Source organism: Abramis brama (assembly GCF_963993115.1).
Source record: "Abramis brama genome assembly, chromosome: 1".
Taxonomy (NCBI): Eukaryota; Metazoa; Chordata; class Actinopteri; order Cypriniformes; family Leuciscidae; genus Abramis; species Abramis brama.
The window spans coordinates 47691431-47706793 of record NC_139963.1 but is presented as its reverse complement, the minus strand read 5'-3'; the positions used below and the strand labels follow the sequence as shown (position 1 = coordinate 47706793).

Sequence of the window (15363 nt, the reverse complement as noted above, 5' to 3'; positions counted from 1 at the left end):
TTAATGCTGCAATTTGCAAACATCACACAGCTGAGTATATTTATCTTGCCTTGCACAAAGCACACAGCGGACAGAGCTGTGCGTGTGAAAGAGACTTTAAAGCATCCATAATATTTTTATTAAAACTTAAGTCAATAAACAGCAGACAGCAGCTCTTCTCTGGAATGGAGTCGTTTTTATGAATGACTGCATTCATCGCTGGCCACGCCTACAATCCGCCCGGATGGCTAAGCCACGCCTATTTATAAACGTATCCGCACAGCCGCGTTCTGATTGGCCGAGAGGGCGGGACTGCGATGATATCACAGCACAGCCGTATAAAGATTCACTGCAGTGTGAAAACAAGTGTTAGAAACTTCTGTGCTCGACTCACTATCTCGTGCTGGAATAAACGCGCCTGTCTGGATTATTAACGCTCGTCTGTGAGAGTTGACCTGTTTTGTTTCGGTTACAGTTTCACTACATCGTCCGTGGACATTGAATGGTTTATTATGAAGATGAGGGATTTAATGTGTCTGTTGGTGTTTGTACTGATCATCTGCACGTCGGTAAGTCACAAGAGTTTAATGTAAACAATGTGTTCCGCAACAGTTCGTTTCATCAAAAAAAAAAAAAAAAAAAATATATATATATATATAGCCTATGCTTCATTTATGTGTGTGTGTGTGATAGTAATAAATTGTATGTTTTTTTTATAAACCTTAATCAACTCGCATGATCATATATCGATTAATCGCATTAATATAAAAGTTTTTGTTTAGTTTTTGCAATTAATCGATTTGACAGCACAAATATATATATATATATATATATATATATATATATATATATATATATATATATATATATTCACACAATATTTTATATTAAAATTTTATATATATTTGTTTTATTATTATTATTATACCGACATTTGAACAATATTGTGTGAATATTGTAGTGTATATATATATATATATATATATATATATATATATATATATATATATATATATATTAGCATAATTGAATAAAATATCAGCACAATTGAATAAAAAGTGAATTGTGTGTGTATGTATATATATATATATATATATATATATATATATATATACAATTCACTTCTTATTCAATTCACAATTTTATATACAAATATTATTATTCACACAATACTGCATAATAAGATTAATCATATTTATAATGTCATTTACTATCAATATATAGATTGATATCTATTTTTAGTTCCCTTGTCATTTCTTTATGTCTTTAGTCCATTTTAGTGCAAAATCAATTCAGCTTAAAAGTCCCACTGAAGACACAGTCTGTGATCCATCATAACTAGAAAACATTTGGACTTGGATTAGTCTAGTCGTGTGCGTTTGAGGCTGGAGCTGTTGCCTACGATCTGTCTGTAATCTGTACAGACTGTATTCTCTTTATGGAGTATGAAAGCAGCACGATGTTCAATGTTCAATTTATTTATAAAGCACATATTAATACAACAACAGTTGACCACAGTACTGTACATGGATCAAAGCAAAATAATCATAAATAATAATAATAATAATAATAATAAAATCACATTCAAATTCTATATCATTACAACACAGTCACAGATAAAACCAGAAAATCAGCACGATGACACCAAGGAGCCGCTCAGAGGTTCTGGCCCTGTTAATGAGACTCAGATCTGCACACCTGAGAGACTCAACCCATCCTCATGGCTCCTGTGGATCAGAAATAGACCAGCACAGGCTCAAAATAACCCAGGCACAACAACCCAGCCCCACATCCCGCTCCATTGACCCCTGCTCCAGAACCGGCCCCGACTTATGCTTTGATCTCAGATCCACATATGGGTCTCGAGTGACTCAAGAGCTCGTCTCCTCCGGTTTTAAGATGCCGGGCGTTCTCAGAGGACTCGGCTGGGTATTTCACAGAGCCATCGGGATGCCGGGGAAACAGGTGCAGCGCTTTAGGAAGTGATCCAATGGAAATTGGCTTCAATGGAAAAACCCTTCGGAATGACGTGGATCCCGGACAGGGAAACACTCCTTTGAACCCGATTCACCTTGACTTTACGAGAGCCGATCGAATTTCTAGCAGCCGACCATATCACAGTGTATGCTAATGCAAATTTATTATACATTTAAATTATATATTTAAATGTATAAAATCACTTTAAAAATGCTAATGAAAATTTATTTAAAATTATATATTGCTGTTTTTATATCAATATTATGTTAATGCAAATTAATAAAAACATTTTTACTAAAATACTTTAATATCTAAAAATCATACATTTGAAATATGTGACCCTGGACCACAAAACCAGTCACATGGGTCACAATTTTGAAATTGAGATGTGTGCATCAAATGAAAGCTGAATAAATACGCTTTCCATTGATGTATGGTTTGTTAGAATATGACAATATTTGGTCGAGATACAACTATTTGAAAATCTGGAATCTGAGGGTGCAAAAAAATCGAAACATTGAGAAAATCTCCTTTAAAGTTGTCCATTTATGTTTTTTTTATGTCCATTTATGGCGATTATGCTGCATCCACTCACAAAAATAAATGTTTTATATATTTCCAGTAGGAAATTTACAAAATATCTTCATGGAACATGATCTTTACTTAATATCCTAATGATTTTTGGCATAAAAGAAAAATCGATAATTTTGACCCATACAATGTATTGTTGGCTATTGCCACAAATATACCCATATATATAGCAACTTATGACTGGTTTTGTGGTCCAGGGTCACATATGCTAATGAAAATTAAGTTAAATGTAAAAAATGAATCATATATTTAAATAAATGTTTATATATAAAGAAAATGTATTTAATTTAATAAGGTATATTTTTATCAAAGTTGAGTCAATTTGCAATATCCTATATTGTGACATATACACTAATGTATTTTTTTTAAGAACTCAAACATTTTATAGCTATATTTAAAATAACAGACAGACAGGGAAACACTCCTTTGACCCCAATTCATCTTCAATTTATGAGAGGCGATATACACTCACCTAAAGGATTATTAGGAACACCTGTTCAATTTCTGAACAATTATCTAATCAACCATTCACATGGCAGTTGCTTCAATGCATTTAGGGGTGTGGTCCTGGTCAAGACAATCTCCTGAACTCCAAACTGAATGTCAGAATGGGAAAGAAAGGTGATTTAAGCAATTTTGAGCGTGGCATGGTTGTTGGTGCCAGATGGGCCGGTTTGAGTATTTCACAATCTGCTCAGTTACTGGGATTTTCACTCACAACCATTTCTAGGGTTTACAAAGAATGGTGTGAAAAGGGAAAAACATCCAGTATGTGGCAGTCCTGTGGGCGAAAATGCCTTGTTGATGCTAGAGGTCAGAGGAGAATGGGCCGACTGATTCAAGCTGATAGAAGAGCAACTTTGACTGAAATAACCACTCATCACAACCTTGAGGCGGATGGGCTACAACAGCAGAAGACCCCACCGGGTACCACTCATCTCCACTACAAATAGGAAAAAGAGGCTACAATTTGCACGAGCTCACCAAAATTGGACAGTTGAAGACTGGAAAAATGTTGCCTGGTCTGATGAGTCTCAATTTCTGTTGAGACATTCAGATGGTAGAGTCAGAATTTGGCGTAAACAGAATGAGAACATGGATCCATCATGCCTTGTTACCACTGTGCAGGCTGGTGGTGGTGGTGTAATGGTGTGGGGGATGTTTTCTTGGCACACTTTAGGCCCCTTAGTGCGAAATATATATATATACATATACTATATATTTACAAACTTTTACGTTAGATGCGATTAATCGATTTGACAGCACTAGATTTGACAGCACATTTAGATTTTCAAAAAATACATTCTATAAACTTAAATTAATTTTATATTACAGCATTTGCTTATGCAAATTTATTTAAATGTATAAAAATGTGCATTATCATACATTGTGTCCAAATTTATAAGAAATCAAACGTTTTCTACATTTAAATGAACAGGCATCTTAACGAGAGGCGATTTCATTTCCAGCTGTCAGCCATCCTGATGCATTTAATTCAGATTAACCACAATTATATTCATGTATTAAAAAAAAAAAGTAAAGTTATAAGAATCAACCATTAGACGTATGCAGAAGTTTTATGTGGCAATTCATTTTCGCCGAACCTGATTAACCACAATTATATTAATGTATTTTTTTTATTAAGTGAAGTTATAAGAACAACCATTAGATGTATGCAGAGGTTTTATGTGGTTGCAACATTCAGTTGCACCGAGCTCAATCTGAACCCCCTGTGTGTGTGTGTGTGTGTGTGTGTGTGTGTGTGTGTGTGCAGGTTTGTGCGAGGTGTCCTAAGGTGTGCCGGTGTCCGGGTGAGCGTGCCGTGTGCCCGCCGGGTGTGAGCGCGGTGCCCGATGCCTGCGGATGCTGTACGGTCTGTGCCGCTCAGCTGAACGACGACTGCCACGACCACAGACCCTGCGACCATCACAAGGGCTTGCACTGTAACTATGGCAACGATGTGGCCAGTCTCCACGGAATCTGCCGGGGTGAGTCAACAATACAACACAGACACAAAACAATATTTGATTTCTGGGGATTTCTTAAAAAATCATACATTTTATACGTGTAAAAAAGCACGATATATGCTAATATAAACTCACGATATATGCTAATACAAACTGTTTCAATTTTATACATTTTTATATATATATATATATTAGTAAAGCTTTCAATGTGTAAAATGTATGATTTTTATATAGATTTTCATTAACGTATTTAGATGTTTAAAATTGATACATTTTATAGATTTAAATAATGTAAAGAAAATCAATTTGTATGCAATTTCATAGGCACATATATAACAATACAATGCTACTACCAATTAATGTAAATTTCTATAATGTATAATTTTTATTTACTGAAAATTCATTAAAATTAAAACACTCTATTCTAATTCTATGTTCATCAAATGTATTATTCCTGAATATATTTATCGAAAATTTGTACATTTATTCAAAGGTTTGAATGCATTCACGTATCAAACCTTTCAATAATTATCATGAATAATTAATTTAAAGACTAATTTTTGAATAATTTAACTCTACTCGGGGTTTACATAGAGGACTGGTGTAGTCTGGCCGCCCTCTGCTTGGGGTTCTATCTTTATTAAGACATGCACATTAATTTCCTCACATACAGAGGATATTTTGTGCACTGGGGTAGTTGCTATATTAAGGCAGGTATTTGGGTTGGACTAAAGGGGGGTTTAAGGGGGCGTCTCAACACACCCAAAGACCATCTGACGCTCGACAGCATTGTAAACAAGTCAAAATTCCACTCGGCCCTAAACATAGAGCCTCTCTCATAAAAGCAGAGGATAGAGTGTCAATCTCTGTTTAACCCCTGACTGTCACCCTGTGCAGGTCATCTTCTTTCAGGATAATAACTCAAATCATTCAAGCTTGAACCCTCTGTAGGAGGTCAAAACAAATGGCAGTTGATCTAAAGGATGTTTAGATAAGCCCGGGACACACCAAGCCGACGGTCGGCCGTCGGGCAGTTTTTGTGCGTCAGCCGACTAAGTTTCCTCAGTGTGTTTTGCACAGTCGGCTGAAATTGGTCTTCGTCTGCGTTTTTTCAGCCGATTCGACATGCTGAATCGGTGTCGGGCCGTCGTTGAGAGAGAGAACTCTGATTGGCTGTTCAGCTTAGTGAAGGAGTCACTGCTCAAGAATAATAGCAAAACAGCGAGCAAAGAAATCAAAACGGTACAGATAGACGCTGTTCTAATGTTACGTTATCTTACCTGAGTGTTCCTTTGCGAATATTTCAATATTAACACGAGCGGAGTGGAATAAAGAAAGTATTTAGCAGGATTGATATTCAAAACGGTAAGCACACACTGCTTTGTTTACGGTTTGTGTATCGGCAGCCTTCAGCGTCGGTTTCCCTTTTTGAATGAGGAATATAGACGAATATATCAGCAGAAATAGACAGTTGTCTCATTTACACGCAGGCGCAGAACGCGGATGCTAGCTGACAGTCGGCTGTAGTTCTCTCGGTGTGTTCAAGTGCAGCTTTTCCCCGACGCAGACGACGCGAGGCGACTACACAGTCGGCTTTCATAGGCACTAGTTCTTTGGCGTTGGTTTGGTGTGTCTCGGGCTTAAGATATTTTTACTGGAAAACAACACACAAAACTCCAGCTAACACACATATGCCCTAAGAATGTTTTGCTTATGTTCCCATTAAGTTATGCAAAAAACAAACAAACAAACAACAACAACAACAACAACGTTATTTCTGAATATTCTCTGAATGTTCAAAATGTCGAGTATTTTTAATGTTTCTTGGTTATGCAAACTTTAGGCCAACATTCCATTTTATCATTCTTCCGTCCCCATTGGTAGATATTTTTTCTTGTTTAAAGCAAAAACTAAATTTATATAAAATAAAAAAAAATCAGAAATCAAGATTAGGGCCAGATTTACTATCAGCTTGCTCCAACGCAAACCCTCTTTAGCCGTTTAAAAAACTACTGACACGCAGTGAAGAACGAGCGCTGAAAAGGTGTGGACACAGTTCTTTTTTAGCTGACCTTATTGCATATTATGCATTTGTGGCCGTTACCATTTCAGATGCAAAATGTATGGGAGGAGAGTATTTAAATTTATCATGCAAGCTGATTTACTAAGGTTTGCGCTAGTCAATTTACTAGTATTTGTGGCATTATTTACAGCCCCCAAAAAAGCATGTCTTAAACCAGACGCTAATTTTGGTAGATTGTGTTGGTTATTAATATGGAAATGATCCGGTTGCATCTGTGTTCTTCAATTTGAGTAGATCAGGCGCTGAACTTTCCACTCCCATCAGCGCTTTTATGGGGTCGTCTCTCACGCTAATTTGGCCTGTTTAGTAAATCTGGCCCTTAATATTTTGTGTCGTTTTGCATCTGAAGTAAATGTATCTGTTTAAGAAAGTTGCCATATTTGTACTGGAAAACAAGATAAAAAGTAACACATTAATTTTTGCAGTGTACCAATAATGGTAGGACTTTATAATAAGGGGTCATCGGATGCAAAATTCATTTTCATAGGGTGTTTGCATTTAAATGTGTCTTTGCAGTGCGTGGACACAACTATACAATGAAAAAAATCCATTCACTCCTTTTTTTTTAACCCTCAAAAAGCCTAAACACTCTCAATAATCAGGCCGTTTGGATTTTCTGATCAATATGATGTTATAATGCTCATGCTCCGCGACCACTGACGGACTGTCCCGTATTAGCATATTTACGGCCATTAGCATATTTCTGCCCTCAGCTATTTGTATACTGTCCACCAAGGCATCACTTTACGTGTCTTGTGTCGACACCCCAATGGAAGAGAGGGGTGGGGTGAGCAGTTGCTCATTATCATTTAAAGAGACATGCACCGAAACGGGTCGCTATGAACAGAGCTGTTTTTGAGGAGGTAAAAAGGGTGTTTTACACAACCATTGATGAATTTTAACCAAAGTATGTTACAAACTTTACATAAAGACCCTAAAGAATCATACCAACTTGTGGAAAATGGGCGTCCGATGACCCCTTTAACATTAGTTACATTAGAACTAACAATACTTCTTGTTTTGGAGAGATTGAATGTAATTGTAATTTCCAGTTCCCTACTTTCCTTTCCCGTCTTTCAGCTAAACTGGAAGGTCGCTCTTGTGAATATAACGGCCGGATGTATCAGAACGGAGAGAACTTCCACGCAGGCTGCAAACACCAGTGCACTTGTATCGACGGGGCGGTGGGCTGCGTGCCCCTTTGCCCCACAGACATTCCCCTGGCGTCGCCGTCCTGTCCCGCACCTCGACTGGTCAAAGTCCCAGGCCAGTGCTGCCTCAGTGTGGACTGTCACGGCGAGTCCTCGGTCCTGCCGCCCGTGTTCAGGCGCCCACGGCTGCCCCCATACCTGTTCCCTGACCTGCACGCCTTCAAGAAGCCCCGACCCAAGCCGTACCCCTACAAGCCCAAAGACCCCCTGAGCAACGAGCTCACAGAGGTGGAGCACAAGTGGGACAAACCGCGCAGTCGAAAACACCTGCCAGGTGAGGGCGCTGTTCTGGTCTGTGTCCCCAAGTTTTGTAACGATCACTAGTTTCCTTGGTCAACAAGTGTTGTCATTTGCATGTCATAATCATGACTTGCACCAAACCAGCAGTGTGGACCAGCATGTAAATGCATGCATATTTAAGAGGCCAATCTGTTAAGACAAGACATTACAGGTAAAACCATTGTTTGTTTTTCATGCACTGGTCAGTTTTGAGATTTGGCTTACGTAACTTCTTTCAGACTAGTGAAAAGAAAACACATTCAAGTGTTTATTTTCGTCACTTTATCCATTTGTGTCTGTAGATTTCAACTATAGTACATATCTTTAAAGTTTGTGAGTTTTTTCCAGCACTTCAGCATTACTTGCACACACACCAAACTTTACAGTTTTATTCCTGTCTATATTCTGAAGGCTTTTACTGAGGGGTTTCTTCATATATCATTCATCTGATTTTATGCAACATTTTATTCCTAAAACATGATGAAAATGTATTTTCTTCTGTCCGTTGACAGTATTTTCTGATTTATGAAGTGATAAAAAGAGATATCCAAAATCCCTTCTGTAAAAACCTTTAACACGAATAGGTTAACAAAATAAAACAAGAACTTTGAATCTGGCTTCATCCAATATTCAGATTAATCTTCTGGATTTTTTTTTGTGCTAATTAATGCAAAATTAATTAGAAAATTCCTCATTTGAACATTTCAGAAAAATTGTTAAACAAAAACAAACTGTGGTTAATCAAGTATGGTGATAACTATTGGTTAAAATGTTTACCAATTCTAGTATTGTTTTATTCTAGTATAATTGAGGTACTATTTTGTTTTAAATATTTATTTTTGCATTTTCCATTTTAATTTTATTTAATGTTTTAGTAATTTTATTATGTGTTTTTGTCATTTTTTATCAGTTTATTGTTTTAGTTTTTTTTTAACTGTCTATAGTTTTTCATATTTTTATTTGTTTTTTATTATTATTTTATTATTATTATTATTGGTGTTATTTTAATACATCAATTTAATCAAAATGAAAAATGGAATGTTTTTTTTTTACATATATATTTAATTTATTTTAATATAATAACCCTGGCTCAGGATGTATTGCTGCCGTCATAGACGTCTGATTAGCATATGTTTACATAAACCAACAATTAAGAGTATTGCAGCAGAGTGCAAGAATGTGTCCTGTGTGGGTTTCGGTTCAATTAACAATCAGTCCCAATGTGAGCTGTGGCGGTTTCTTCTGCATGCACTTCTGTGTGAGTGTTTGTGTTTAGCAGCCCGCCGCTTCTTTCCCAGTAGATCCTTGTGAACCAGTCCCACACATGCTCCCTAATCACTTTCTCTGTGCGTCAGTGTTCCCTGTTGGGTGAATGGTGCCTGTGTACTAACTTACCCTCTCTCTCTCTCTCTCTCTCCCTAGCGTGGAAGCAAGCTGGACGGCAATGTGTCGCTCAGACGACAAGCTGGACACCTTGTTCCCGCAGCTGTGGGATGGGCGTCTCGTCTCGGGTCACCAATGAGAACGCTCAGTGCAAACTGCTGAAGGAAACCAGACTCTGCAACATTCGTCCCTGTAGTTCTGTGGCTGTGCCTATAAAGGTAAAGATATCAGAAAGCATCTGCACATTTACCACACGATCCCACTAAACAGACCAGTATATCTCTGCATGAAGAGCTTGAGAAATCTTCATTGCTTCACAAAAAGAGAAAATCAGCTTCTGAACAAGTATTTTGTCTTGTTTTCCAGTACAAATATCTCAAAAAATTCTTACATTAAGATACAATTACTTGAGAAGCAATATTACGCTGTTTTCTGAAAAAAGGAAAGAAAAAAATCAGTTAAGTGACTTTGCACTTAAAGTTTGCTAGAAAAATATCTGCCTATTAATATCTCTATTTTTTTCTTACCCTATTGGCACTTTTTTCTTGTTTTAAGAATAAACAAAAATTTTCAGAAAACAAGACTTAATATCTTAAGTAATTTTGCTTCTTAAGTAAATGTACCTTGGTGTAAGAATGTTCAGATATGTGTACTGGAACACAAGAGAACAATACTGAGAAATAAAAATTTTTTTGCAGTGTATCTTGGTCCATCACCTACAGCAGAACCAAACTTGTACCAACCAACTAAAAACATTAATTAAATTAAATCCATAAATTTAAACCATGCAATCATTATTTGGCCTTTGGCTCTTTCTTGCCAAAATCATAAACATCAGCTTAAAGTAGAAAAGGAAGCCCAATAGTTGTTTACTGTCTTGAGTACTTCTTTTTCTAGTTATAGTATTCATAACTAGCACAGTCTCACAATGCGAATGTTGTTCTTGCAACGTTTTGCAGTGTGTAAGCAAAATGCTTCTCCACGATTATTTTGGAGGATTTTTTAAAAGCCTTGCTTGTAAATGAAAATGATTAGGAATCCGGTATTAGAAGCAAGCAAAATACAACAATAGTCACATTAGCAGTACTTTAACCCTGAAGTACATAAACTGACTACAGAAGCAACACTGCATAAGAAATTAGGACTTGTTTTAATCTACAAAAGTGTATTTTGTCTTTCTGCACTGGATGCTTTTTCACATGCGCAAGACTGTCCCAGGTCTGAAAAATGACAAAGCGCTGTACACTTAACTCATAATACATCCGACTTATCTCTATTAGTGCTTCAGAGCACTACTTGAGGCTAAGGCCCAGTTTACACTAGTGTTTTTTTTCTCAGCAAAGTCACATTACTAAACAAAGTCACAGGCAGTTCTGTCTCCATGTTATTGTTACATGGTCGTCGAGGCTGGTCTGTTATTGTTGTGTTCTGGTATAGCGTAATGTGGGCAGCCACGCCTTAGTTTTCAAAAGTATCCGTTTTGGTCCATTTACACTGAAATGCAACCCTGGAGTTTTCAAACTAAAGCATTTCCTAAAGTCTCTGGTTTCGAGGGTCAGAGAGAGAAGTGTAGACACTAAGTGTAACTGTAGCAAAAGTTATGTGTTTTAAAACGAAAAGGCACTAGTGCAGTGGTTCCCAAACCTGTCCTGAAGGACCCCCAACACTGCACGTTTTCTTTGTCTCCCTAATCAAACACACCTGATTCAACTCATCAGCTCATTAACCCATGTGATAATGAGCTGATGAGTTGAATCAGGTGTGTTTGATTAGGGAGACAAAGAAAACGTGCAGTGTTGGGGGTCCTTCAGGACAGGTTTGGGAACCACTGCACTAGTGTAAACGGGGCCTAAGTGTATCCCGTTATTCCCCAGGCAGCAATATAGAGTCGGCCTAGATCCGGCCCAGCGACACTGTTGCTTTCTGGGTCATTCTTTCGTTCAGGAACTTGCATACACTGATTTTGCGTCATGTCTAGGAAAACTTTCCAGTGCAAGTTAAATTAATTAGATGTTACATATTGGTGCAGAGACTGCAGAGATTATATGAATTTTGTAAAATGTTTGTAAATGAATCACCACAGTCACACGCTGAAGTGAGGTGCTTAAAGGATTAGTTCACTTCAGAATTAAAATTTCCTGATAATTAACTCTCTCCACGTCATCCAAGATGTTCATGTCTTCTTTCTTCAGTCGAAAAGAAATGAAGGTTTTTGAGGAAATCATTCCAGGATTTCCATCCATATAGGATGGAATATAGATCCATATAGTGACTTCAATGCGGTCCAACGGTTTGAAGGTCCTAATTGCAGTTTCAGTGCAGCTTCAAAGGCTCTACACACGATCCCACCCGAGGAATAAGAGTCTTATCTAGCCAAACCATCACTCATTTTCAAAAAAAAAAATTTTTGGCCGATGGTTTGGCTAGATAAGACTCTTATTCCTCGGCTGGGATCGTGTAGAGTCTTTGAAGCTCCACTGAAACTGCAATTAGGACCTTCAAACCGTTGGACCGCATTGAAGTCCAGTATATGGAGAAAAATCCTGGAACATCTTGGATGGAACATCTTGGAGCTAGTCCCATTGAGTAAACAAAAGTCTTAAAACTCTTGCTGTCTTCACGGCCACGGTATTCTGCAAATACATAATTTAAGTAGAGAAGTGGTGCAAGTGCAATGACCACAAGTGTGAGTATTGGGACAGGGACTTAGTGTTTCAAAAATATGGTGCACGCTGCTAAACTGATGTTTCCTCATGAAGCCCATTGAAGTCATCACTGCACACTTGCTTTCCAGTGCAGATGTGAGTGTAACCTGCCTTGTGTTTGTCCAACAGAAGGGGAGGAAGTGTTCCCGTACCCAGAAGTCTCCCGAGCCTCTGCGTCTACGCTACGCCGGCTGTCGCAGCACGCGCCTCTATCGGCCCAACTATTGCGGGATGTGTCTGGACGGGCGATGCTGCTCCCCCCGCCGCACCCGAACGGCCCCTGTGCTCTTCGCCTGTCCCGACGGCGAGCGCTTCGAGAGGGCCGTCATGTTCGTGCAATCCTGCAAGTGCAACGACGAATGCGGGCACCTGAACGACGCTGCGCTCCCGCCCCAGCGCTGGCTCTACGGGGACATGCACAAGTTCGTCGATTAACGGCTCGTTCCTCTGAAGACCTGACCCTTTTGTCCTTCCCCGTCCAATAGAGTAGCGTTTCGAAGTGTAGACGCCAGGCCGAGGCCTCATTATAACGCAAATCCACGTGGAAAAGAAAGGGCCGTTTTGGTTTCCGATCCCTTGTACCAAGACCCTTAGAATAGATGCGCTTTCCCTGAGGATCTGGGACGGGACGTGTCCCTTGTCGTGAATATATACAAATACAAATGGATTTTCTGGTCCTCACCATGAACAGTGATGCATTATGGAGCACCTGCACAATCTAAATGAGACTTTAAGCAGGTTTGGAGAATAAAAACAAAAACAAGATTAGACACTTAAAACATGGTGGGACAGACTCTCAGCTTCGCAAGGGCTGGTCTTTACTTCTTTTTGTAGTGATTGCTTTGCCTTGACGTTCAAAGAACCACCGGCAAATACAAGGGGAAACTCAACAGGGAGTCGTTTTAAGCTTTGGCTCGGCTGCTTGTGGACTCGACGCTGAGCCATTTTGTGAGCGCATGACTCCATCAACTCTCCGAGGGATACATGCCAAGCGCCGCAGCTCCCTGGCGTCAAAACGTCGGCTCCTCTGCTCCCAGCTAATTACAATCCTCTTCTATTGGGGCAGAAAGAAACCCAGTAACCCTCTGGTTTGCAATAAAAATATGTTTAAAACACCAGCATCTGATGTAAACATGTAATTTGAAAGTAATGGGTGGGACAGTTCTCTCAAACGCTGCTCCAGTCTGGTCTTTAATCTACCACGTGATGGCAGAGCCTCGTGCAAACGGCACTGTTGTCGGTGTGTTTTATGATGCAGCGCTCTCTATTTTTGCCTGGCATTGGTGCATGAACTGACAGAGGTGATGTCGTGCCATCTGCCCTGAAGAACAAGGGTTTGAACAGGCTTTGAGACACAAATAACCAAACTTCTGAGGAAAAGAGAAGCCATGTTGTCATAGAATGATTGTGATCTTGTTTGCTAAGTTATGTTTCTCAAACATGTACCTCAATTAAGTAAAAAATAATAATAATTTACATTTTTACATGTCTACCATGTTCGTTTCATCAGCATTTCGGAGAATGAAGTTGTGGAGAAATCTGCTGACTGAATGAACAGCATAAAATTGGAGTAGCCTACAACATGTAAAGTGATGAAATTGAACGGCTTTCTGTTGTTTAGTGTAAATTAACTATATTAATTGCCTCATCGGATCAATTAAGTTATTAAGGTGCGTAACATTTACCGTTCAGCGAATTTTCGCGGGCAAAATCCAGTCAGGAATCTGCGCGTTCGTATTCACGGGCAAAATATTTCCACGTAGATTTCGCATTTATAAGGTAAAGTTAATCACGTGTTAACCCCTTGTTTTATACAGTCTATGGTTAACCCACAGAAATATTGTTGAACATGGTTCAAATGACAGGTGCAACTAGTTAATTTCTGCAATGCATCGTACGGTTAAGCAGCGAGTTTTTAAAACGTGTTATTGTCTAGCTGGATAAAGTTGTTAGACGATTACAAACCAAGCATAATTGCAATCGATCTGATTTAATTTTAGCTGATGTTTGTATGCTTTTATTAAAACGTATTTTTGTACAACAAAAAACAGTCTTTATAAATTTATATAGGCTACTCAGATATACTGACAGAGTAGCCAATATGTGATTAATGCTTCATAAGTACCACATCCATCATGCTACACACTTATTCTATTGAAAAAAATACTTACCAAGGTTTGGTTCTGGTCTAAGTTTTGCTCTAGGAAATTCCTCTCGTTTGTGTTTTACCTCTGAAGACTGAGGACAACCACTCACCATGTTTCAAATAAACTGGCTTGTAAAAACTCACTGCAGGCATGTGATTTTTTCTAATTTGTTATATTGCAGAACAAGTATAATTATAATAATATAGTTTGTTAGATTGCGTAATAGCCTGAATTAACTTTTAATTTAAAAATGGCAGTTTCTAAGTGAACAAGACATTAAATAAAACTATTTAATGTGAAAAAAGCAAAAAGTTGCATCTTATGGTCACCATAATAAATATGAATACATGTAAATATTATATAGAAATTACAAGGATTCTTCAGTTTAAACAAAATTTTAAGAGTAGTCCAGTCAACTAATGATTGGATGGACATTGAAATCATCCTGTTATAGTCCAGGCATTTTAAGCCAAAATGGGGGTCAACCTTGAACAAATTGCAACAGAAGCAAACTCAACTGATCTTGTATCCTCAATATGTCCTGAGTAAGGAAAAAAAAGCCCCGAAGAATCCCATTAGGGGAAGTCTCGAAAAAGCCCCAAATATACCCTATTCATTATTTTTCTCAAGTGAATAAGGTAAACATTTTAACCTTTAGATGTCACCATGAAAATTACTGAGTTGATTACTTACATCAAGACAAAAGAAAAAAAAAAAAAATATTACAAGTTTTTTGAAATTGTTAATATGGACAAACGGTGCATAATCTAATTCCGTATGTGCTAATTTGCATAAATACCACAACAGATCTAAACATTGGGTATAGCCAGGTGAAAATGTCTTGACATAACAGTAAATACTTAATGTTAAGGTCTGAATGTAACCCATTTAGGCTACCCATGAGCATTAATACAGAGGCAGGAAGAAGTACTTTAGAAACTCAGGACATAGGATACAAATCAGTTGAGTTTGCTTCTGTTGCACTTTGTTCAACCTTTTTTCATAAAATGACTGAGTATTAGGACACTTTACAAAGATGAC

The 15363-nt window shown here is 38.0% G+C and overlaps 1 protein-coding gene across 1 annotated transcript; it reads left to right on the top strand.

Annotated features, from left to right (window-relative positions):
* The first annotated feature begins 327 nt into the window (after window positions 1–327).
* On the top strand, window positions 328–14489 carry LOC311080647 (CCN family member 1). Its single transcript, XM_084110721.1, has 5 exons — window positions 328–548; window positions 4322–4535; window positions 7678–8082; window positions 9510–9688; window positions 12305–14489. Exons 1-5 carry the CDS (start codon window positions 492–494, stop codon window positions 12608–12610), a joined length of 1161 nt encoding a protein of 386 aa, XP_083966847.1. The 5' UTR covers window positions 328–491; the 3' UTR covers window positions 12611–14489.
* The last annotated feature ends 874 nt before the right edge of the window (window positions 14490–15363 follow it).